Genomic DNA, 24,224 nt, shown 5'->3' with positions numbered 1-24,224 from the left:
ACATATTCCTTCCTACTGGATTCCTCATTTTGTTCATTTTTTAATTTCTCTTGCTATCCTATGATCAATTCAGTTTGTTTTATATAAAGGTGGCAAATCTGAGGCCCTGAGATATTGCTCAACTCAATTTCCACTGGCCAGGCTAGATGAGGAGGCTGGAATTGTAACACATTAATATCTGAAGGGTGCAGTTGCATATTAAATGTTGAGGATAGTTTTTTACCCCCTTTTATTGTTTAACAAGGTGACTTGTCGGAGGTTGAGCTTCTGTACAAATAAAGATTATTGCATGTGGGGAAGAAAGAAAAACCTTGAAAGCAGAACAATGGAAAATCGGGATGCACAAAAGGAAAGGATCAAAGAGAACATCTATAGAAAGGGACTGTCTTGAAAAGCTGTGCATATTTGCAGATGAATTTACAAAACTGTGTGTGGGGGGGGGAAATAATTGTGTTTTTCTTTTCAATAAACCAGTTGAATCTCTGAGACACTTTTCTTTCCAGTTAGCCATTTGTATGGATTTGGCCTGGTAGATGCAGAATCTCTGGTTGTGGAAGCGAAGAGATGGAAGACCGTTCCTGCCCAGCACATCTGCGTGGGAACCTCAAATAAGAAACCTTGGTGAGTTGACATGAGAGGACTCCCATCTGGATGGATTGACTCTTTGATTAATTATTTGCCATTGTGTCAGTGCCACAGCATCCTCCCCTCAGTGTGACCGTGGGGTCCCACATCAAAACTGTAGATCGGATTGTGACTGGCTGTAAGTTGAGGGCATAAACGGGGTAATGGAAAAGGGAGAAGAAAAGCAGAGAGAGGCAGCATGGGGTGAAGCAAACATATCAACTTTTAATGACCCTATGATCCCTTACATGGAGTCTGGGCAGCTGAATGGAACTGAGTGATCACTGGCCAGATGCCATTCCTGTCGCCAATGTGGAGTTATATTCAGCAGATATATATCATTTCCCTGAAAATAAGACCCAACCGGAAAATAAGTCCTAGCATGATTTTTCAGGATGCTCATAATATAAGCCCTACCCCCCAAAATAAGCCCCACTTAAGATTGTCAGCCAGAATAAGAGCTAACCAGAAAATAAGCCCTGGTGCAACTTTTGGAGCAAAAAAAAATTATATTACGACCCAGTCTTATTTTTGGGGAAACACAGCACTCATCATGCCCAGACAGAGAAATATCTGCTTCTACCTAGGATTGAACTCTCAGCCTCCTGATTGTGAGGCGGGAGCTCCACCTCTAGGCCACCGCACCACCCGTATGAAGTAAATATATACCTGGCACTAAACACTTTTAACTTGCAGTGTTTTGCTTTCAGGTCTCAGTTGTCCATCATGAAACTGACATGACCTGGAGAAATTGCAGGTTCTTTTAAGGACACAGCTAAATCGAGAGAGCTCGAAATATACTAGCAAGAGATGAAATGCCCCACACCTTTGTAGGATTTAAGGAGCTCCCTTGTGGGTTTTAGCTCAAACGCAGCATCTGTAATTCCCTGGGCAATGGGACTGCTTTATGAGGTTGCGTTGGCTTGTTCCTTGCAAAACTACACACACAGATACTGGATGTCCCTAAATATTCTCAAGCTCTTCCCCAACCCTTTTGTTGTTGTTGCTGTTGCTGCTGTTGCTGTTTTGCTTCTTGGTTCCTTTCCTTCTAAAAGTTTCTTTTCTTCTGATTTGATTCGGTGTGGCTTTTCTGATGACAAGAAGTTCTAATTACGTGCAAAACTTTGTCTGGCACCCCAGAGATGGCTGCAAGTTACCATATTTTTTGGAGTATAAGACGGACCTTTTTCCCCAAAAAAAGAGAGTGAAAATCTGGATGCGTCTTGTACTCCGAATGTAACCCCGCCCAGCTTCTCAAACGGAGGTTTCAGAAAAGAAGCCCCCAAATAGAGCTTCAGGAAAGAAGCTCTCAAACAGAGCTTCAGAGGCTTTTTTTCTGAAGTTCTGTTTTGGAGGCTTTCAGAGGCAGAAAAAGGTTTTTTTCTGAAACAGAGTTTCAGAGGCAGAAAAAAAAAGCATAAAAAAAGCAAGGCACAGAGCTCACAACCAAGGAACCTGTTCCTAAAATTCACTTCTGGGAACAACTGATTGGGGGTATTCTGGGAGGCCGATCCACCTGCCAATCAGCTTTTTTCTTATTTTCCTCCCCAAAAACTAAGGTGCGTCTTATACTCCGGTACGTCTTATAGTCCGAAAAATACGGTAATTCACTTTGGCCTTTGCTCATAATTCCATGCACGTCCAAACAATTCTGCTCCTTATGTTCTGGGGTGAGGATGCATTACAAAGGAAAATATTGAGTTATTAGATGTAGCTAAACAGGGTCTCAGTTTTGCACTAGGACTGAATACATTATTTCCACTGCCTATTTTAGGATCAGTGCAGTGAAATAGTTACCATCTGCCTTCATGGCCATGAAGCATTGAATCAATCTCACTCTTTAAGCCTCCTCTACTTCATGCTAGAGGTGCTGTGAATGTACAAATAAGAAAGGACTGCGACCTCTTGGAAAAGGGGAAAAACTGAATGGATAGTAATAATAACAGAGTTGGAAGGGACCTTGGAGGCCTTCTAGTCCAACCCCCTGCCCAGGCAGGAAACCCTACACCATCTCAGATAGATGGTTATCCAACATTTTCTTAAAAATTTCCAGTGTTGGAGCATTCACAACTTCTGCAGGCAAGTCGTTCCACTTATTAATTGTTCTAACTGTCAGGAAATTTCTCCTTAATTCTAAGTTGCTTCTCTCCTTAATTAGTTTCCATCCATTGTTTCTTGTCCTGCCCTCAGGTGCTTTGGAGAATAGTTTGACTCCCTCTTCTTTGTGGCAGCCCCTGAGATATTGGAACACTGCTATCATGTCTCCCCTGGTCCTTCTTTTCATTAGACTAGACATACTAGACATATAGTAAACATTTATTAACAACTCTTTATTTATGAAGAGGCAAGAACTGTTTTGCGCCGTGCGGGGTACACATCAACATGGGAATAGAAAGCAGGAAAGGAACGAAAATAAAATACATACTTACCATCTAAATATTTGATGTTCATTTGTCTCCCCAGAGCAGCTGTATGACTATAGGCACATACACACACGTGCAGTGCAACGTATTAGTAAATTACTGACTTCAGCATTTACGTTTGACTTCTGATTTGACATGTGATGCTTTGGAGACATTGGAAGAAACAAGTCCCAGATTTCAACCCCTGGACATTTGTAATGTGCCGTACCTGCCCTTGGTTTCATGGTTCATCAGAAGACAATATTAGTTCTCTTCGTCGTCAAGTTTTCCCTCCACAATTGTTTCCCTTCCTCGGATGCTTCCAATTTGTGCAGCTGTGCAGTTGCCCGAGTTGTTGATTCAGTCCATCCTTGCCCCTTAGGCATTTGGGTGGGTGGGTGGGTGGGTGCTGGCTATCTTGATTACTTAGCCATCTTCTTTCGATGATTGGATTCAGATGGGTAGAGGTCTTCTATAGAGGCATGGGAAGATAAGGTGGCATAAGGCTCAATTTAGGAGGAACACAGTGGCTGAGACGCTGAGTTTGTCGATCGAAAGGTCGCCAGTTCAGCGGTTCGAATCCCTAGTGCCGCGTAACGGTGTGAGCTCCTGTTACTTGTCCCAGCTTCTGCCAACCTAGCGGTTCGAAAGCACGTAAAAAATGCAAGTAGAAAAATAGGGACCACCTTTGGTGGGAAGGCAACAGCGTTCTGTGCACCTTTGGCATTTAGTCATGCTGGCCACATGACCATGGAGATGTCTTCAGACGGCGCTGGCTCTTTGGCTTTGAAATGGAGATGAGCACCACCCCCTAGAGCCGGGAACGACTGGCACATAAATGTGAGGGGAACCTTTACCTTTTACCTTTAAGGCTCAATTTAGATTCTATGAAGGTAACTGGATCAATGGTTTATATGAGCTTTCTTCTTAAATTCATTCTTCGCCCTCTAATCCCAAAGGTGCTTTTTCAAGAGATAACTGGATCTTCTTGGTTTTCTTTGAAGATGTTTCACTTCACATCCAAGAAGCTTCTCCAGAGCTGGAGAAGCTTCTTGGATGAGAAGCAAAATGTCTGGAACAACCATGAACTGGATGACTAAGAATCTCCATAGACACTTTGCCCTCTAACTTACTGAGTGCTTCTCCTTTGCTCAGCTGTTCATTTTACTAGCATTCAATTCTGTCTTTATTTGGACCATGGGAGCTGCTCAGCTAGAACCAAACAGCACAGAAGTGACTCCTGCCAGCTTATGTAGCAACTTGGTATGAAGCCAAGAAGAAGCCAGTTTTGGACTGCAGGCTGAGCAAAGAATTGGCTTTCCTTTGATCAGGGAAGTCTGTCCAGGCCATCCTTCACCTGGCTTTCATGATGTTCCCTGCAATTTACGATCTGAGCTGCTGCTTGGTTGCTCTCCCATAGCATTTACTCAGTTCCATCTATGGAACTGAAGAAAGTCTTCCAAACAATTGGGAGCATTGATTAAAAGGAAATTGTTTTCCCCATTTCTGCTAGCATCCAGCGGCAACAATGATGTCTCTGTTTGAGCTTGGCTTTTGATGAGCAATCCCTTGACATCCCTAAGGCATCAAGATTACTCTACAATGATTGAGCAGAAAGTAAAAGAACTCAAGACGAGATCTAAGAAATAATAGTTGCCATGCTGTTATTCTTAATTTTCTTGACCCTATTCTTAATAGGATCTGCGAGAGACTGCCAACCCATGCACCCTGCCTTTATCAGGCAAATCATGCATGTAATTCGGGCTGTTTCATGATGATGTCATAATGGGTCTGAGCGCATATATACATATATGTGGTGGCTCAGTGGCTAAGACGCTGAGTTGGTCGATTGAAAGGTCGGCAGTTCAGCGGTTTGAAACCCTAGTGCCGGGTAACGGTGTGAGCTCCCATTACTTGTCTCAGCTTCTGCCAACCTAGCAGTTCGAAAGCATGTAAAAAAGATGGAAGTAGAAAAATAGGGACCACCTTTGGTGGGAAGGTAACAGCATTCCATGCGCCTTTGGCGTTTAGTCATGCATGCCAGCCACATGACCACAGAGACGTCTTCGGACAGCGCTGGCTCTTTGAAATGGAGATGAGCACCGCCCCCTAGAGTCAAGAACGACTAGCACATATGTGCGAGGGGAACCTTTACCTTTACCTTTATTAATGAATAAACCATAGTTAAGCTTAGCACATCCAATCACAAGAGCTAAGCAGTTGTTTGCTTGGCATGTCTGAAAAGACAAACCTTCCCTCTTCTTCAACAAGCTGATCAACACAAGGCAACAAATATTGACAACAGTACCAGTATAACATAGGATTGGATTTCCTAGAAAACCTTGAATTCTTTGCCCTTTCATTCTCTCTTGGCATTGGCGCTGGGGACTGCTTCCACAGCACGTTGAGGACAACTGAGCAGAACAGCCTTTAGAACATGAAATCATGCTGCATGCAAGTAATGTTTCGAAGTTCACTTTACAAAGACCTTTTCTCTCCAAGAAATGACATCAACGCTCATGGTTTTCATAGACTCTCCCTTTATGAGTAAGCCAAAATAAAAGACCAGTAACATAATCCTCCAGAGAATCCTTCACCAGATGCTCAAAAGCATATCCACAGAGCCAGTCTGGAACCAATGAGCAAAACTCCCTGTAAATTAGACATTAGCAATATGTTTTGGATTCTTAAGTGAGGAGTTGATTTATTGCTGGTGGCAATACAGCAGAATCAATGCTCTCCCTCTCTCTTAAAAACATGGAACCCTTCACTTAAAAGAGAACCCAGAATGCTGTTGATTGTCCCTTTTTTCTAAAGGGAAATGATTAAAAACAGTTGTAGGACTGAGGTTGGAAGCTGCCCTGGGTTAAATTATGCCACGGGTTTAAATCTGGCTCAATTTTTTCTGCAGGGAGTGACGACTCTTGGGAGCCACAAACAGGACTGGGAGTGTTGGGTCCCCTGGGCTGACTTGGAAATGATTGGGATGGATTACACACCTTATATTTATCTGAATCTAGAGGAAATGGATTTGAGTTAATCTTGAGAATTGTTCTTTTGCACGCCTTTTGAGGGAAGTCTCTCCCATGTGGATTCTGTCGCTTTTCAGAGATAATGGTAGGCTTCTCTTTGTTTTCTTTATTTTTGTTATTTTCCAATCACACAGGTTCATCCCTGCCAATAAAACAGTCCGGACTATGACTCTAACCAGTGCCTGTGCTGACAACCCAGAGCATCATGTGGTCTATTTGGAGCACGTTGCCGTACGGATTTCCATTGTGCATCCTCGACGGGGAGATCTACAAATATACCTAACTTCTCCTTCGGGAACCAAGTCCCAGTTGCTGGCGAGGCGGTGAGTGGCATTGAATCTCGGCCACAACATAATTGGGATCCCGACACAATTGGGATTCTTTGATAGCTCCCGCTGTTTCCCCAAGGAACTGATGGGGAGGAATCGGGGGTGAAATCCAGTAGGTTCTGACAGGTTCTGGAGAACCGGTAGCAGAAATTTTGAGTAGTTCGGAGAACCGGTAGTGAAAATTTTGAATAGTTCAGAGAACTGGCAAATACCACCTCTGGCTGGCCCCAGAGTGGGGTGGGAATGGCGATTTTGCAGTATCCTTTCCCTGCCCCAATCTGGTAGTTTTCCTGGATGGATTCTAGCTGTATCACAGCCTTTTCTTCTTTGACATCCGAGAGAGACAAGAGGATTTGGGTGACAGGAGATGCCAATGCATAGGTTCCCCTTTAGCAATAGCACTTATATACCACTTTACAGTGCTTTTACATCCCTCTCTAAGCGGTTTAAAGTCAGCCTCTTGCCCCTAACAAATCTGGCTCCTCATTTTACCCACCTCGGAAGGAAGGGATGGAAGGCTGAGTCAACCTTGAGCCGGTGAGATTTGAACTGCCAAACTGCAGCTAGCAGTCAGCTGAAGTAGCCTGCAGTACTGCACTCTAACCAGGGGTGGGATTCAGCCAGTTCGCACCACTTCAGGAGAACCGGCTGTTAACTTTCTGAGCTGTTTGGCAAACTGGCTGTTGGAAGAAATCGTTAGGGCAGAGAACCGGTTGTTAAATTACTTGAATCTGACCACTGACTCTAACCACTGGGCCACCTTGGCTCCTTTCATGCTAAACCAGAAAGAAACAAGCCACTTTACAGTTTAGTAATGCAACAGGGACCTAGCCAACTGAAAAGTGTGCTTGTCGCTTGCCAGTCGCCCCAACACATTTTATGGAACCTCTGATTATTGGTCTCCTTCAACCCATGAGCCTTTTGCATAATTATATCTTTGTAACCGCCCTTTCATCTGTACTCTTTGGTTTCCCTATTCCTACTTAGTGATTTGAAAGTCATAGATCCAGTGGAGGAAATAAAAAACAGGGTTATAGAGAGTAAGACTCTTCCTCCTTCATTTCTCTTTCATCAGAGAAATGAAAGATGCGATTTCATTTGCTGTGAACATGAGCAAGAGGTCTTAATCATCCTTTATAAAAAAGGCGGGTACCGTTTGCCCAGCCAAGTCAGGGTTGGCTGAGCCGCAAAGCAGAAGTGCCAAATCATTGGGCAGCAACGGAACTGAAGCGAAGCAAAGTTAACGCATTTTGAGGCAGCGCCTTGGCAAGAACCAGCAGAGAAAAAACTGGTAGCACACACGTGTGCATTAAAATTGAAACGCACGTCTCTTTTCCAGCTCACTTTGTCAGTTGCAAATTTTGATGGCTGGTGTTTGTGGCAATACGGGCTTGTCATTCAGTTGGATGAGATGGCAGGGTGCCAAATCGGTTGTTTTAAAACTTCACATTCTGGATATGAATTCCTGCTTTAAAATTTAAAACACTCCAACTTTGTAATTTGGATTTTTTGTGTCATTTTCCTTTGGAGATATTATAGTATACTATTATATAAAAGTAAAAAAGTTGAGGTTTTATCTTATTACCTTATTCTACTGCATCAAAAGGAGTCGGAAGTCAATGGGCTTTTTTCCCCATTTTTCCCCTTCTATCCTAGACTTTTCTCTCTTCCCCTTTTCCTCCCCTGTTTTACCTTTATCTTTTTTTAAAAAAAAAAAAGCTTTTGTATTTTATGCTTTGTTAAAATTAATTAAACTTTTGAACCATGGAAATACAACCTTTGCAAATGCATTTCTAGTGTAGGTCTCAAAATAGAAAATCATTTCAAATTATTTCTTGGTTTCAGAATCAGAATATATAAGAGGTCTTTGAAGGGCTGCAGCTGGTTATATGATAAAAATAATGCCTATATAACAGCTAGTTGGTGGATACAGATATTTCTTGAACCAGTTATCAGACCATGGTTTCATTTATATTTTATTTTATTGGGAAGTTTACACCTTGATTTGTTTGTGGTTTCTTCCAACCCGTTAATTTTTTCCCCCTCTGAATTATCTTCTATGAAGATTTTAAAAGCAAAAGATTTGCAAACTGGTGTTGTTATAATATAATATAATATAACAACAGAGTTGGAAGGGACCTTGGAGGCCTTCTAGTCCAACCCCCTGCCCAGGCAGGAAACCCTACACCATCTCAGTCAGATGGTTATCCAACATTTTCTTAAAAATTTCCAGAGTTGGTGCATTCACAACTTCTGAAGGCAAGTCGTTCCACTTATTAATTGTTCTGACTGTCAGGAAATTTCTCCTCAGTTCTAAGTTGCTTCTTTCCTTGATCAGTTTCCCCATAAATATCACTTGTCGTAACAGGGGGTAACTAATTATTTAGTTGCTAAAAAGTGATTCAAGACAGATGCTGAAACTCACACGGATAAGGAATATCCAAATCCAAAATTTACTTCCAGCTTGACTTTATAAGTTTAATGGCCCTTAAGCTTCAGATGTAGTTTTGGGCATAATTAGATACTGTTGGAAAATAAAGAAATGAGAAGATGATTCATTGAAATATGGTTGACTGGATCTTTCATTATGATTAAACTTCTTGTGTACAGCACATAAGCCTAACCAGATAGAGTTTCACTAGGACAATTGTGTTAAATGTAGACATGATAGTGATTTCTTAGTGTTAGGAAGGCCCAAGAGCTGGCCAGCTAAATGCAGTCCTGACCTGCCTCTCCTCTCCCTTTCCTTTCCTCCCCTTTCCTTGTTTTCCTTTCCTTCCCCTTCCCCTTCCTTTCCTCCTCCTCCTCCTCCCCTTCCCCTTCCTTTCCTTCCCTTTCCTTTCCTTTCCTTTCCTTTCCTTTCCCTCTCCTTTGCCTCCCTTTCTTTTCCTTTCCTTTCCTTCCCTTTCCTTCCCTTCCCTTTTCCCCTGGAAATTATCCCTGATGAATTTTATTAACAAATGCCAAGAAATGGGGACAGAGTTCCTTCTGTTTTCAGGGGGGGAAATATTAAAGTGCATAACCTTTCTTTTAAAGCAAAAAGTAAACTCCAACCTTCTCCTGCCTAAACCATGAAACCATCCCCATCTCCTTGAAATGCTGACTCCACCTACAACAAAATGATTGACTGGGCTGCTCTAGGCAGATAATCCCCCCCTCCCAATTCTGCGGTTTGATCAATCAGCTTGAGAATGAACTCTTGATGCTGGTATCTCGTTTACAGACAGCATGATGAGTCTAATGAAGGCTTCAAACACTGGGAATTCATGACTGTCCATTGCTGGGGTGAAAGAGCAGCTGGTGAATGGACCCTGGAGGTCCAGGATAAACCCTATCATGTTCGCAACCCAGATGTGCAAGGTAAGTGTGTAAGAATATTTGCAGCCTTTTTTTTACAGTGGTTGGATTCACACTTTGTGCCAAGCCATAACTTGTACAATCACAGCTGACTAACTGAGCTACAATTGACTGTGCTTACATCGCACTCTTGGCCATAAATTGTGGTTTGTGCTCTGCAGTGGCTAGAGTCATGCTCAGTTAAGCTGAAACTAAACCAACCACATTGCAATTGCTGCTGCCAAGTCATAATTCTGAGTGTCTTCCACGCTTAATATATACCAAGATTTCTGCTGATTGCTTCCAAAGGTTAGGTACAAGCCGATTCTTAAGAAATCCATTTCTTCTTGGTTCCGTGTTGACTTGCATTTGATTTTTTGGGGGGGGGTGGGAGACGAGGAGATGAAGCACCAACTCCATGGTGCCCAGATTCCAGATAGCACCACTACTCTTAACAAGTAGAGAGTTTCCATGGATATTTGCAACCAGAAATGGCTAACTATATCTTTGTTGAACTGGTTCGGTGATTTGATTTGATGGATACATGAGTGAGAATTCTCATCATGAAGAAAAGGAGAGAAGAGAGAATTCTCATGAATGGATTTTCATTCTCATGAGAAGTTCTCAGTCATCATGGGGGAATGGGATGGCTCAGTGGTTAAAGATGCTCAGCTTGTCAGCCGGAAAGCTGACAGACCGGGTTCGAGACCTGACCGCCGTGCGATGGGGTGAGCTCCAGTGGTGGGATTCAAGTAATTTAACAACCGGTTCTCTGCCCTAATGATTTCTTCCAACAGCCAGTTCACCAAACTGCTCAGAAAGTTAACAACCGGTTCTCTCAAAGTGGTGCTAACTGGCTGAATCCCACCACTGGTGAGCTCCTATTACTTGCCTCATCTCCTGCCCACCTAGGAGTTCAAAAGCATGCAAATGCAAGTAGATAAATCAGTCCCACCTTGGTGGGAAAGTAACAGTGTTCTTTGCATCTTGGCATAAAGCCATGCTGGCCACATGACCATGGATAGTATCTTTGGACAACAGTGGTCCCTCAGCTAAGAAAAGGAGATGAGCACAGCCCTGTAGAGTCAGATGTCAACTCACAAAGCATCCCTGGCCTGCTGTTGAGTTGCCATAAATCAGGGGAAACTGATGAAACTGCACAGCAGCCAAAAACCAATGCACATTCCATGCTTAACTCCCTCAAGGCTGTATCCCAGGGATACCTACAGTAGTCGAAGGGGAGTGACCTCTACAACCCGAGAAATTATTCTGTTGGGAATGTGATTGATGACACACCCTGGGGGGAGGGGGGAAATAGAGTCAGGTCAGAGCTGGCTTCACTTGGGAACCTGTTGGACATGAAGCTCTTAATAAATGACTGGATTTCTTTTGAAGCTTGGCTCATCTCCCTCAAGGCTGTATCCCAGGGATACCTACAGTAGTCGAAGGGGAGTGACCGCTACAACCCGAGAAATTATTCTGTTGGGAATGTGATTGATGACACACCCTGGGGGGAGGGGGGAAATAGAGTCAGGTCAGAGCTGGCTTCACTTGGGAACCTGTTGGACATGAAGCTCTTAATAAATGACTGGATTTCTTTTGAAGCTTGGCTCATCTCCCTCAAGGCTGTATCCCAGGGATACCTACAGTAGTCGAAGGGGAGTGACCGCTACAACCCGAGAAATTATTCTGTTGGGAATGTGATTGATGACACACCCTGGGGGGAGGGGGGAAATAGAGTCAGGTCAGAGCTGGCTTCACTTGGGAACCTGCGGACATGAAGCTCTTAATAAATGACTGGATTTCTTCTGAAGCTTAGCTCAAGACTCATGATTTAATTAGGGCATCCGTCGGAACCCTGACATCAGACATGACTGGACAGGGGAAGCCTTTACCATTTTTTCCCTCATGAAGCTCAACAGGTTCTTGGCTCTAAATTAATGTCCAGAAGGAGCAATTATCAAGAAGCAAGGAGGAATGCTTGCTTGTTCCCTGGTTTGCAAGATTCGTTGCAATAGTGACGAGGCCGTCACCCTAGAAACCTTTCCTCCGCTACCCTCAAATTGGTTGACTTCTTGGAAACAACAAGGAAGCTTAACAAACAGGAAGCAGCAGGTGAAGCTAAGCAAGATCACATCAAATACCTGTACAATTAGCACAGGGGCCCCCCAAGGCTGTGTGCTCTCCCCACTTCTCTTCTCTCTGTATACCAATGACTGCATCTCCAATGATCCATTTGTTAAGCTACTGAAGTTCGCAGATGACACAACAGTGATTGGTCTCATTCGAGACAATGACGAATCCGCATATAGACGAGAGGTCGAACGACTAGCCTTGTGGTGCAACCAAAACAATCTGGAACTGAACACACTCAAAACCGTAGAAATGGTGGTAGACTTTAGGAAAAACCCTTCCATACTTCCACCTCTCACAATACTTGACAACACAGTATCAACAGTAGAAACCTTCAAATTTCTGGGTTCTATCATATCGCAAGATCTCAAATGGACAGCTAACATCAAAACATCATTAAAAAGGACAACAAAGAATGTTTTTTCTGCGCCAACTCAGTAAGCTCAAACTGCCCAAGGAGCTGCTGATCCAATTCTACAGAGGAATTACTGAGTCTGTCATTTGCACCTCTATAACTGTCTGGTTCTGTTCTGCAACCCAACAAGAAAACACAGACTTCAGAGGATAATTAGAACTGCAGAAAAATAATTGCTACCAACTTGCCTTCCATTGAGGACCTGTATACTGCACGAATCAAGAAGAGGGCCGTGAAAATATTTGCAGATCCCTCGCATCCTGGACATAAACTGTTTCAACTCCTACCCTCAAAACGACGCTATAGAGCACTGCACACCAGAACAACTAGACACAAGAACAGTTTTTTCCCGAAGGCCATCACTCTGCTAAACAAATAATTCCCTCAACACTGTCAGACTATTTACTGAATCTGCACTACTATTAATCGTTTCATAGTTCCCATCACCAATCTCTTTCCACTTATGACTGTATGACTATAACTTGTTGCTGGCAATCCTTATGATTTATATTGATATATTGATCATCAATTGTGTTGTAAATGTTGTACCTTGATGAACGTATCTTTTCTTTTATGTACACTGAGAGCATATGCACCAAGACAAATTCCTTGTGTGTCCAATCACACTTGGCCAATAAAATTCTATTCTATTCTATTCTAACTCAACGAAGAAAAGAAGGTTCTTTTCTGGCCCATTTTAAAAATGCATTTGTGTACTGGACAGACATTGTATTTATCAAAGCAAATGATTTATGTCTGCTCTCTGTGTCACTGTCCTTTATTATAGCTTGCAGTCTTTCTGAGAGTGACATTAATGACCGGTGATGAATTGGTGTTTGAGAAGGAGGCCTCATTGCTGCTTGGAGTCTTCTTTCTGCCTGAATTTTTGGTCTCTGGTCTCTTTCTCTAACAGAACCATAAATTGTGTTCAGAACTGTCTCCCCCCTCCCCACCTCCAGTCTTTACAGGAGGCTAAAAAGCGACAGAAAGTTCCAATACAAATTCCATTAGAAAGTATCAAACTAATTTGTGCTGACATGCAGATGCAAAAAAAAAAAAAAAAGCTATGTCGAAATGTAGGATTTCTTTTTTTTTTCTTTTTCTTTTTTAATTGTTTCTGGTCTTGGCAGTGGAAATTAAAAGGTATAATTGCCCTTAACGCCACACACAGACTATTTATTTATTTATTTATTTATTTTGTCACAACAATATATGTAACTATCATACAGAAAGGTTATATAGTATATAAAGGTATAAGCATATATATATAGGAAAAAGAAAAGAAAAACAATAGGACAGGAACGGTAGGCACGTTTGTGCGCTTATGCACGCCCCTTATGGTCCTCTTAGGAATGGGGTGAGGTCAATAGTAGAAAGTTTTTGGTTAAAGCTTTTAGGATTATGAGAAGAGACCACAGAGTCAGGTAAAGTATTCCAAGCACTGATGATTCCGTTACAGAAGTCATATTTTCTGCAATCTAGATTAAAGCGGTTGACATTAAGTTTAAATCTATTAGTTGCTCTAGTATTATTGCAATTAAAGCTGAAGTAGTCTTTGACAGGAAGGACATTACAATAGATGATTCTGTGAGTTAAACTTAGGTCTTGTGGAAGGCAACGGAGTTCCAAGTTTTCTAAGCCGAGGATTTCAAGTCTGGTGGGATAAGGTATTTTATTGTTTTCAGAGGAATGGAGAATGCCAGGGCTTTGTGGTGGTACCAACAGAGTTGAAATCCAGAACAATCGTAACTTTGCCAGTGGAATAGATTCACCCAGATTAGCTAGAAGGATAAACTAACAAAGTGAAGTAGATTGAAGAAAGGGGAAGGGGTGGGCTTCAAAAATTTTAGCAAGGGGTTCTCTGCCCGATTGCTGGGTGGGCATGGCCATGGTGAGTGTGGCCTAGTTGGCCTCCTGCACCATGGTAGGGATGAGTGGGTGGGTTGTTTTTGCCCTCCCCGGGCTCTGGAGGCTTTCCTCAAGCCTCCGGGAGGGCGAAAACAGCCTCCCCTGGCTCCGGAGGCCGATTTCCGTACTTCCCAAACCTCCTGTAGGCCCGTTTTTTACCCTCCCCGAGCCTCCATGCATGCTCTGCACTTACCTGCATCCAAAACAGGCTGCATGGAAACTCCTGGGAGGGGTGGGGTGGGCGGGGCCAGCCAGGAGTGGGATTTGGGGGTTCTCCGAACTGCACAGAATCTTAGCTAGAGGTTCACCCGAACCCCTGCGAATCCCCAGCAGCCCACCCTTGGAAAGGGGGGGAAGTTGGACATAGCCCCGGTGCCTTTTGAAGGGCACACATTTCTCAGCCTTTCCTAATCTGATAATTTTTTTTATTTTATTTTGTCACAACAGTATACACAAGCATCAACATAAATCAGCAAAATATCATATAAGCATATATATGAGCAAAAGTATGTAATAATTCTATTTATTTAATATAATGAAAGGAAACATTAGGACAGGAACGGTAGGCATTTTTGTGCTCTTATGCACGCCCCTTATAGTCCTTTTAGGAACGGGGTGAGGTCAATGGTAGACAGTTTTTGGTTAACGCTTTTGGGATTTTGAGAAGAGACCACAGAGTCAGGCAGTGTGTTCCAAGCGTTAACAACTCTGTTACAAAAATCATATTTTCTGCAATCAAGATTGAAGCGGTTAACATTAAGTTTGAATCTATTGTTTGCTCTTGTATTATTGCGATTGAAGCTGAAGTAGTCTTTAACAGGAAGGACATTGCAATAGATGATTCTGTGCGTTAAACACAGGTCTTGTCGGAGTCGGCGGAGTTCTAAATTTTCTAATCCCAGGATTTCAAGTCTGGTGGGATAAGGTATTTTGTTGTTTTCAGAGGAGCGGAGAACTCTTCTTGTAAAATATTTCTGGACACGTTCAATTGTATTGATGTCAGAGATGTGGTATGGGTTCCAGACAGGTGAACTGTATTCAAGAATATTACAGAGCCCATGGGATTATATCTCCCGGAATTCCTAGTTCCACAGCTCTGATGCAGGCAGCTCACTTGTAAGGACCCATGCATTTGTATGGTGGCGATGGAGATACCTCCTCTTGTCACCTCCCAACTGGCTTCATTTCTTGCCGTACAGTGATCCCTTCAACAGCTGTTAGTGTCACGGATTTCCTAACCATCTGCCCATGTATAATTGCTGCAGAGAACTAATCTCCAAACAGCCCTTTTTCTGAAGTACAGAATACAGAATACTCCTGTACGTTGGTTGTAAATCACTTTTTTTCGGAGCTGTCATAACTTCAAACAGTCATTAAAAGAATAGAATAGAATAGAATAGAATAGAATAGAATAGAATAGAATAGAATAGAATAGAATAGAATAGAATAGAATAGAATAGAATAGAATTTTATTGGCCAAGTGTGATTGGACACACAAGGAATTTGTCACAAGGAATTTGTCACAAGGAATGGTTGTAAATCCAGGACTACCTGTATTGAAGCTTCCCCCAGTGTTCCAGGAGTCTGCACTGGCTTCCTGTGGTCTTTCGGGTGCGCTTCAAGATTTTGGTTACCACCTTTAAAGCGCTCCATGGCTTAGGACCCGGGTACTTACGAGACCGCCTGCTGTTACCTTATGCCTCCCACCGACCCGTACGCTCTCACAGAGAGGGTTTCCTCAGGGTGCCGTCCGCCAAACAATGTCGGCTGGTGGCCCCCAGGAGAAGGGCCTTCTCTGTGGGAGCATCAACGCTCTGGAATGAACTCCTCCCTGGCCTACGTCAAGTGCCTGATCTTCGGACCTTCCGTCGTGAGCTAAAAACATATTTATTCATTCAAGCGGGACTGGCATAATAGTTTGGTTTTATATTGGGGTTTTACTAATATTTTAAATTTTAAATTTATTTTAACTATCAGCCGTGTAGTAATTGTTATATTTTAAATGCGTTTTAATTGTTTATATTTTGTATTTTATTCTGGCTGTACACCGCCCTGAGTCCTTCGGGAGAAGGGCGGTATAAAAATTTAATAAAATAAATAAATAAATAAATAAATAAAGCTCTAAAGATGGACTTTAATAAATATCAGACAACTTGTTGACTAATCCTTATTCATACATTGAAACAGGGGTGAAATCCAGCAGGTTCTGGAGAACCGATAGTGGAAATTTTGAGCAGTTCGGAGAACCAGTAGCGGAAATTTAGAAAATTAAATTTTAAAAAATTAAATTTTAAAATTTAAAATTTTAATAGTTTTAAATTTTAAAATTAAAAAAAATAATTTAAATTTTTTAAAAAAACTTAGAAAAGTTAGAACTACGCCGCATTCGACATGACCTGAGTTTAACTCATAAAATCATCTATTACAATGTCCTTCCTGTCGAAGACTACTTCAGCTTCAATTACAACAATACACGAGCACACAATAAATTTAAGCTTAAATGTTAACCGCTCCAATCTTGATTGCAGAAAATATGAATTCAGTAACAGAGTTGTTAATGCTTGGAATAAACTACCTGACTCTGTGGTCTCTTCCCAAAATCCCCAAAGCTTCAACCAAAAACTATCTACTATTGACCTCACCCCATTTCTAAGAGGTCTGTAAGGGGCGTGCATAAGAGCACAAGCGTGCCTACTGTTCCTGTCCTATTGTTTCCTTTCGTTATATCCAATTAATATAGTTATTACATACTCATACTTATATATATGCTTATATATTGTATAGTTATTACATGCTTACACTTATATATACTGTGTGACAAAATAAATAAATAAATAAAATAGAATAGAATTAGAATAGAATTTTATTGGCCAAGTGTGATTGGACACACAAGGAATTTGTCTTGGTGCATATGCTCTCAGTGTACATAAAAGAAAAGATACGTTCATCAAGGTACAACATTTACAACACAATTGATGATCAATATATCAATATAAATCATAAGGATTGCCGGCAACAAGTAAATAAATAAAAACAACAAATAAAATAAATAAAATAAATAAATATTGAGAAATTCAGAGAACCAGCAAATACCACCTCTGGCTGGCCCCAGAGTGGAGTGGAAATGGAGATTTTGCAATATCCTTCTCCCAGGATTGAGGAGGGAATGGGGATTTTGTAGTATCCTTCCCCTGGAGTGGGATGGGAATGGAGATTTTGCAATTTCCTTCCCCTGTCATGCCCACCAAGCCACGCCCACACAACCGGTAGTAAAAAAAAATTGGATTTCACCACTGCATTGAAACATTTGCATTCAAAGGCTGTCACAAAGAAAAGGGGGAGGGGTCAATGTATTTTCCAAAGTATCTGAGGGGAGGATAAGGACTAATGGATGGAAACTTATCAAGGAGAGAACCAGAATTAAGCAGAAAGTGAGAACAATTAACCATTGGAACAACTTGCCTCCAGAAATTGTGGGTCTTCCACTGTGGTGGTATTCAGCCGGTTCTATCCGGTTCAGGCGAACCGGTAGCAGCGGCTGTGGAAGGCTCTGCCCACCCGCTTGGACATCATCATGTCCCCTTTTTGACCCTCTGCGCATGCGTGGAAGACTCCGCGCATGTGTGGAGCAGAGGTGGGTATCAGCAGATTCTGACCAGTTCTGGAGAACCAGTAGCGAAAATTTTGAGTAGTTCAGAGAACCGGTAGTAAAAATTCTGCCTGGCCCCACCCCCATCTATTCTCTGCCTCCCGAGTCCCAGCTGATCAGGAGGAAATGGGGATTTTGCAGTAACCTTCTCCTGGAGTGAGGAGGGAATGGAGATTTTACAGTATCTGTCCCATGCCACGCCCACCAAGCCATGCCAACCCGTTGCTCCCATGTAACACCAATCCTGCGCAGTTTGCACTGGCTTCCTGTGGTCTTTCGGGTGCGCTTTAAGATTTTGGTTACCACCTTTAAAGCGCTCCATGGCTTAGGGCCCGGGTACTTACGGGACCGCCTGCTGTTACCCTATGCCTCCCACCGACCCGTACGCTCTCACAGAGAGGGCCTTCTCAGGGTGCCATCCGCCAGACAATGTCGGCTGGCGGCCCCCAGGGGAAGGGCCTTCTCTGTGGGAGCTCCTACGCTTTGGAACGAACTTCCCCCTGGTTTACGTCAAGTGCCTGATCTTCGGACTTTTCGCCGTGAACTGAAAACGCATCTATTTATTCAAGCGGGACTGGCCTAATTAAATTTTAATCCGGGGTTATTTATATTTTAGGGTTTTTAAACTGTTTTAAATCTTTTAAATCTTTTAAATTTTTGGCCATTTTGTAATATGTTTGTTTTAGTCTTGTTTTAATGTATATATTGCGCTTTTTTATTTGGCTGTACACTGCCCTGAGTCCTCCGGGAGAAGGGCGGTATAAAAATCGAATAAATAAATAAATAAATAAATAAATAATAAATAAATGCCTACCAAGCCATGCCACACCCACCAAGACACACCCACAGAACAGGTAGTAAAAAATTTTGAAACCCACCACTGGGGTATAGGTGGCGCTCACATTTGTGAACTGGGTAGCGAAGGTAAGTGAACACCACCCCTGGTGCTTCAACACTGGATTTTTTTCAGAAGAGATTGGACAACCATTTGTCTGAAATGGTATCGGGTCTCCTGATTGAGCAGGGGGGTTGGACTGGAAGACCTCCAAGGTCCCTTCCAACTCTGTTATTCTTTTATTCTGACCCGATACTAATTTTGCACCTCTTTTAATGGGTTATTCATTCACTAACCTCTTAACTAACATTGCCAGTCATTTGAGGAAAGTAATGTTAACTTTTAATCTTTCCTAGGGAAGTTAAAAGAATGGAGCCTCATTTTATACGGAACAGCTGAGCATCCTTCCTCTAATATCAGCACTCAGCACTTTAGGTCAACAATGCTGGACCTGCCATCTTTGGAAATGGAGCCTTCAAAAGTCGCTTTCTTCCAAAATCAGATGGAGATCCCAGAGGAGGAAGATGAATATACAGGTAAAATGCCCTAAACGGTTTATTTCTTCTTTCTAGCTCTGCTTCAGAAAAGAGCAACTAAGATGATCAAAGACCTTATAGATCATGGGGCGGAAGCGGCTGCCGCTGTTGCGGCCCTGGAGTTGGGTCAGGCTGAACCCAGAGTTCTGAGATCTAAAACTAGGAAGTGATAAAGATATTTGGGATTGTGTTGGTTTTCCTTATTCTCTTTAGTACGATATTCTGTTTATTCTTGACCCTTCTTTATTACGTATTTAAAATTTGTAAACTTAGCTACTTCGTGTTACCTGCTTGCCATATGGCTGTTGTATGTGTTAAAAAATTTGAGTAAAATTCTTATTTTAGATAAGAAAAATGAAAATTTACCATACCTGATATGTATTTGTATAAACCTTTTTTTTGACTAATAAAAACTTTTTGAATATAAAAAAAAAAAAAAAAAAAAGACCTGGATACTAAAACATATGAAGAACGGCTACAGGATTTGGGTTTGACTAGTTTAAAGAAAAGAAGAATCAGGGGCGACATGATAGCAGCAGTCCAGTATTTGAGGGGCTGCCACAAAGAAGAGGAGGGGTCAAATTATACTACAAAGCGCCAGAGGGCAGGACAAAAAACAATGGTTGGAAACTAAACAAACACAGAAGCAACCTGCAATTAAGGAGGAACTTCCTAACAGTGAGGACAATTAACCAGTGAAACAGCTTTCCTTCAGAAGTCGTGGGCGCTCCATCACTGGAGGCTTTTAAGAAGAGACTAGACAGTCACTTCTCTGAAATAGTATACAGTAGGTTCTCCTTCCAGCTTCGCTTCGCTTCGCTTCTATTCTATTCTATTCTATTCTATTCTATTCTATTCTATTCCATTCCTTCCTTCCTTCCTTCCTTCCTTCCTTCCTTCCTTATTCTATTCTATTCTGTTCTATTCTATTCTATTCTATTCTATTCTACTCTACTCTACTCTATTCTATTCTATGTACAAGGAGCTGTCCGTTGTTTCTTTTCTTTGAAAAACAGGCACTTTGCAGTCTAGGAACACGAATAACGTTTATTTCAGGATTGCTCAATCATCCACAAAGTTAAGCTTGGAAATGTTCTTCTATTCTATTCCATTCCATTATTTCTATTCTATGTACAAGGAGCTGTCCGTTGTTTCTTTTTCTTTCCGGCAAGCTTTGATCAAACTACGACTGTTGGGAAATAAAATTGTGTCTAATGTAAAAAGTCAATATATGATAGACCCACATGACGGGGATAAAGTAATTAATAGTCTTCTGAAAATTTAGCCACTGTCTGTCTGAGTTGTGAGTTGTGAACACACAAGCCTGCTGGTGTGTTGACAGTATCCCAATCCTGCAAAAAGAGAAGGGGAGAGAAACCCAAAATGCAATGGCACTTTTCATGTTGTTCCAAGGGGAAACTTGGAGATAGCAGTTTCTAAGAAACACTGTCTTCTTGCTAACCCTTACATGTAGTGATTATCAGAGGCAGATGCTAGGTTTTTCAAATGGAATGGTTAGTCTCTCCAACTGTCTCCTGACTTTCCTAAAGCATGTAGACTTGAGCTCTTCTCCTGAAGAGAAAAACTCACTAAAATTGTCTGAGGCAGCCATGCAGTTCAGATGTGGAAGTAGCCCTAGACCGGGGTCAGCAACCTTAAATTCTCAAAAGAGCCACATGCAGCTCCAGAGCCGCAGGTTGCCAACCCCTCCCTAGACCATAAACTTGCTAAGAAGATTCTCAAAAGAGCCACATGCAGCTCCAGAGCCGCAGGTTGCCAACCCCTGACCTAGATCATAAACTTGCTAAGAAGATTCTCAAAAGAGCCACAAAGGTCCCAACTAGAAGCCCCCATTCAATTCTGGAGCCGACGGAAGTTCCATTCCTCCCACCATAGAGTCTCCTCCTAGCACGGTGTCCTTCTTCCTTCCTTCTATTCTATTCTATTCTATTCTATTCTATTCTATTCTATTCTATTCTATTCTATTCCTTCCTTCCTTCCTTCCTTCCTTCCTTCTATTCTATTCTATTCTATTCTATTCTATTCTATTCCATTCCTTTCCCTTCCCTTCCCTTCCCTTCCCTTCCCCTTCCCCTTCCCTTCCCTTCCCTTCCTTATTCTATTCTATTCTATTCTATTCTATTCTATTCCATTCCATTCCATTCCATTCTACTCTATACTATTCTATTCTATTCTATTCTATTCTATTCTATTCTATTCTATTCTATTCCATTCCATTCCATTCCATTCCATTCCATTCCATTCCATTATTTCTATTCTATTCTATTCTATTCTATTCTATTCTATTCTATTCTATTCTATTCTATTCTATTCCATTCTATTCCATTCCATTCCATTCCATTCCATTCCATTCCATTCCATTATTTCTATTCTATTCTATTCTATTCTATTCTATTCTATTCTATTCTATTCTATTCTATTCTATTCTATTCTATGTATAAGGAGCTGTCCGTTGTTTCTTTTCTTTGAAAAACAGGCACTTTGCAGTCTAGGAACACGAATAACGTTTATTTCAGGATTGCTCAATCATCCACAAAGTTAAGCTTGGAAATGTTCTTCTATGAATTTCCAAGAAGTTGTTTCTCTTACCAAATAATGAAAACCAGCACCAGGGCATTTCCTCTTTCTTCCTTGGGACCACAAGTACAAATTCGGATAAAACGAGATCCCTTTCAGATTTCCAAGAATCTTGGGTTTTAATTTAAACCACAAAGAAGCAGAAAGATTCTGGCATTGAGGGGGGTTTGCATTGTTAGGCTTGGAAAAGAACGGGAAGGACTTTTTGAATTATAGGAACATCTGAAGTTGATTTCTAAGAGTCAGAGAATGGAACTGCGCAGCCCACAATACGTCTTGTGTCTCCTGGTGGCTGCCTTGTTCAGAAGAGTAGAGACAGCAATTAAAAAACAACAGCAACAACAGTGTCCTTCATTTTTATACAAAGCACACACTATTTTCCTTTTTTTCTTTTTCTTTCCGGCAAGCTTTGATCAAACTACGACTGTTGGGAAATAAAATTGTGTCTAATGTAAAAAGTCAATATATGATAGACCCACATGACGGGGATAAAGTAATTCATAGTCTTCTGAAAATTTAGCCACTGTCTGTCTGAGTTGTGAGTCGTGAACACACAAGCCTGCTGGTGTGTTGACAGTATCCCAATCCTGCAAAAAGAGAAGGGGAGAGAAACCCAAAATGCAATGGCACTTTTCATGTTGTTCCAAGGGGAAACTTGGAGACGGTAGTTTCTAAGAAACACTGTCTTCTTGCTAACCCTTACGTGTAGTGATTATCAGAGGCAGATGCTAGGTTTTTCAATGGAATGGTTAGTCTCTCCAACTGTCTCCTGACTTTCCTAAGGCATGTAGACTTGAGCTCTTCTCCTGAAGAGAAAAACTCACTAAAATTGTCTGAGGCAGCCATGCAGTTCAGATGTGGAAGTAGCCCTAGACCGGGGTCAGCAACCTTAAATGCTCAAAAGAGCCACAAAGGTCCCAACTAGAAGCCCCCCATTCAATTCTGGAGCCGACCGGAAGTTCCGTTCCTCCCACCATAGAGTCTCCTCCTAGCACGGTGTCCTTTTTCCTCTGCCTGTCCTAACCGAAAGCCCTGTCAATTGTGGAGCTGACTGGTGATAGGGAGCCACAGCAGAGGGATGAAAGAGCCACATGCAGCTCCAGAGCCGCAGGTTGCCAACCCCTGCCCTAGACCATAAACTTGCTAAGAAGATTCTCAAAAGCTAATTCTTCAGGTTTAGCTCAAGTCTGCAGAGGGTCTAGGACAACTTGCAGTGGCCAACTTGCCGCGGCCATCCCATCGCAGGACAACTCGCCACAGGACAACTTGTCAAGGCCAATTCACTGTGGGACAACTCGCTGCAAGACAAGAGTTACACTAATATCAGGAAATGGTGGAATAGAATCGTTAAAGAAAGGAAAGGCGAAATGAAATGTGAATGACAAAAATTAAAATTATTTTAACTAATTAAATTGAATTGTTGAATTATCCCGTGGTGAGGTACTGTGATAAGTTGTCCAAGGCATGTTGGCTGGGGCAAATTGGCCAAAGTGATTTGTCCTCTTCTGTCTGTAGAACCTCATGGACATATCCAAATTGTTTTCTTAGCAATAACAGAGAAGCGGTTTGTTCTTTTTTTTTCCTGGGATTTTTTTTAAAAAAATGATTTAATTATTCCCAATTTAGTATTTCCTAATGGTGTCGGAAAGATTTTGATTAATTTGTTTTAGAGATCCCACATCCATCCTTAGACACTGATGGGTTGAACAATCAGTGGGAACGCAAGCAGTAAAATTTCACCGAGCTACCTGATTACTGCAAAAATTATCTTTCTTCAGGTCCTTGCGGTAGATATATTTAGATAAATAGATTCTATGAAAACATAAGGCACCGGTTTATCCAGGGTTGATGATGCCAATGGCAACAGCGATGCCAAGCATCAAGCAGATTAAGCCACTCTTATCCTTGGATCAGCCCAAGATACATTTTAGTGCTTACCAAAGATAAGATTCCTGCTTTCCCCATTTCACACACAGATAAGTGCTCACTCTAACTTCCATACAGGTAGTTTGATATGGATCTTTCTTTCCATCTAGAACAGCAGGTGAGTGGAGAGAATGCAGGATAGATAGGCTCTGGAGTACACAAACAGTCTTGCTACCCCAAAAAGAAGAATAGCTTTGAGATGCAGAAGAAATGGCTAGGGAGCTGAAGTGGCAACAGATTTTTTTTTAAAGGGCAGGAATAGACCCCATAGCAAAAACAAAACAAAATAAAACACTTGTTAATTATTCATTAATCCTGAATTGTCTATATTAGGAGTCAGGCATGTTGCACACAGAACCTGATAGTTACAATGCAGTCATGCTATTAGAACACAGGATATTGACCAAACCTGAACAGGGAATCACATATCTTTGTGGTCTTTTATTGATGTTATTTTGCAAGTTAGTTAGCAGGTTGTCAATTTAGTTAACCAAAGGCTGT

General features: G+C 41.8%; 1 protein-coding gene across 1 annotated transcript in view; it reads left to right on the top strand.

Moving 5' to 3' along the window:
- PCSK6 (proprotein convertase subtilisin/kexin type 6) overlaps positions 1-24,224 on the top strand; it is a 157,090-nt gene that overhangs the window by 105,161 nt on the left and 27,705 nt on the right. Inside the window, exons 11-14 of the mRNA XM_058156640.1 lie at positions 504-621; positions 6,193-6,381; positions 9,611-9,747; positions 19,020-19,199. Of these exons, the coding sequence (XP_058012623.1) occupies positions 504-621; positions 6,193-6,381; positions 9,611-9,747; positions 19,020-19,199 (624 nt within the window). The remainder of the gene's footprint in view (positions 1-503; positions 622-6,192; positions 6,382-9,610; positions 9,748-19,019; positions 19,200-24,224) is intronic.

Source organism: Ahaetulla prasina, chromosome 13, assembly GCF_028640845.1.
Source record: "Ahaetulla prasina isolate Xishuangbanna chromosome 13, ASM2864084v1, whole genome shotgun sequence".
In the NCBI taxonomy this organism is placed as follows: Eukaryota; Metazoa; Chordata; class Lepidosauria; order Squamata; family Colubridae; genus Ahaetulla; species Ahaetulla prasina.
This window is presented reverse-complemented; position numbering and strand designations above follow the sequence as displayed.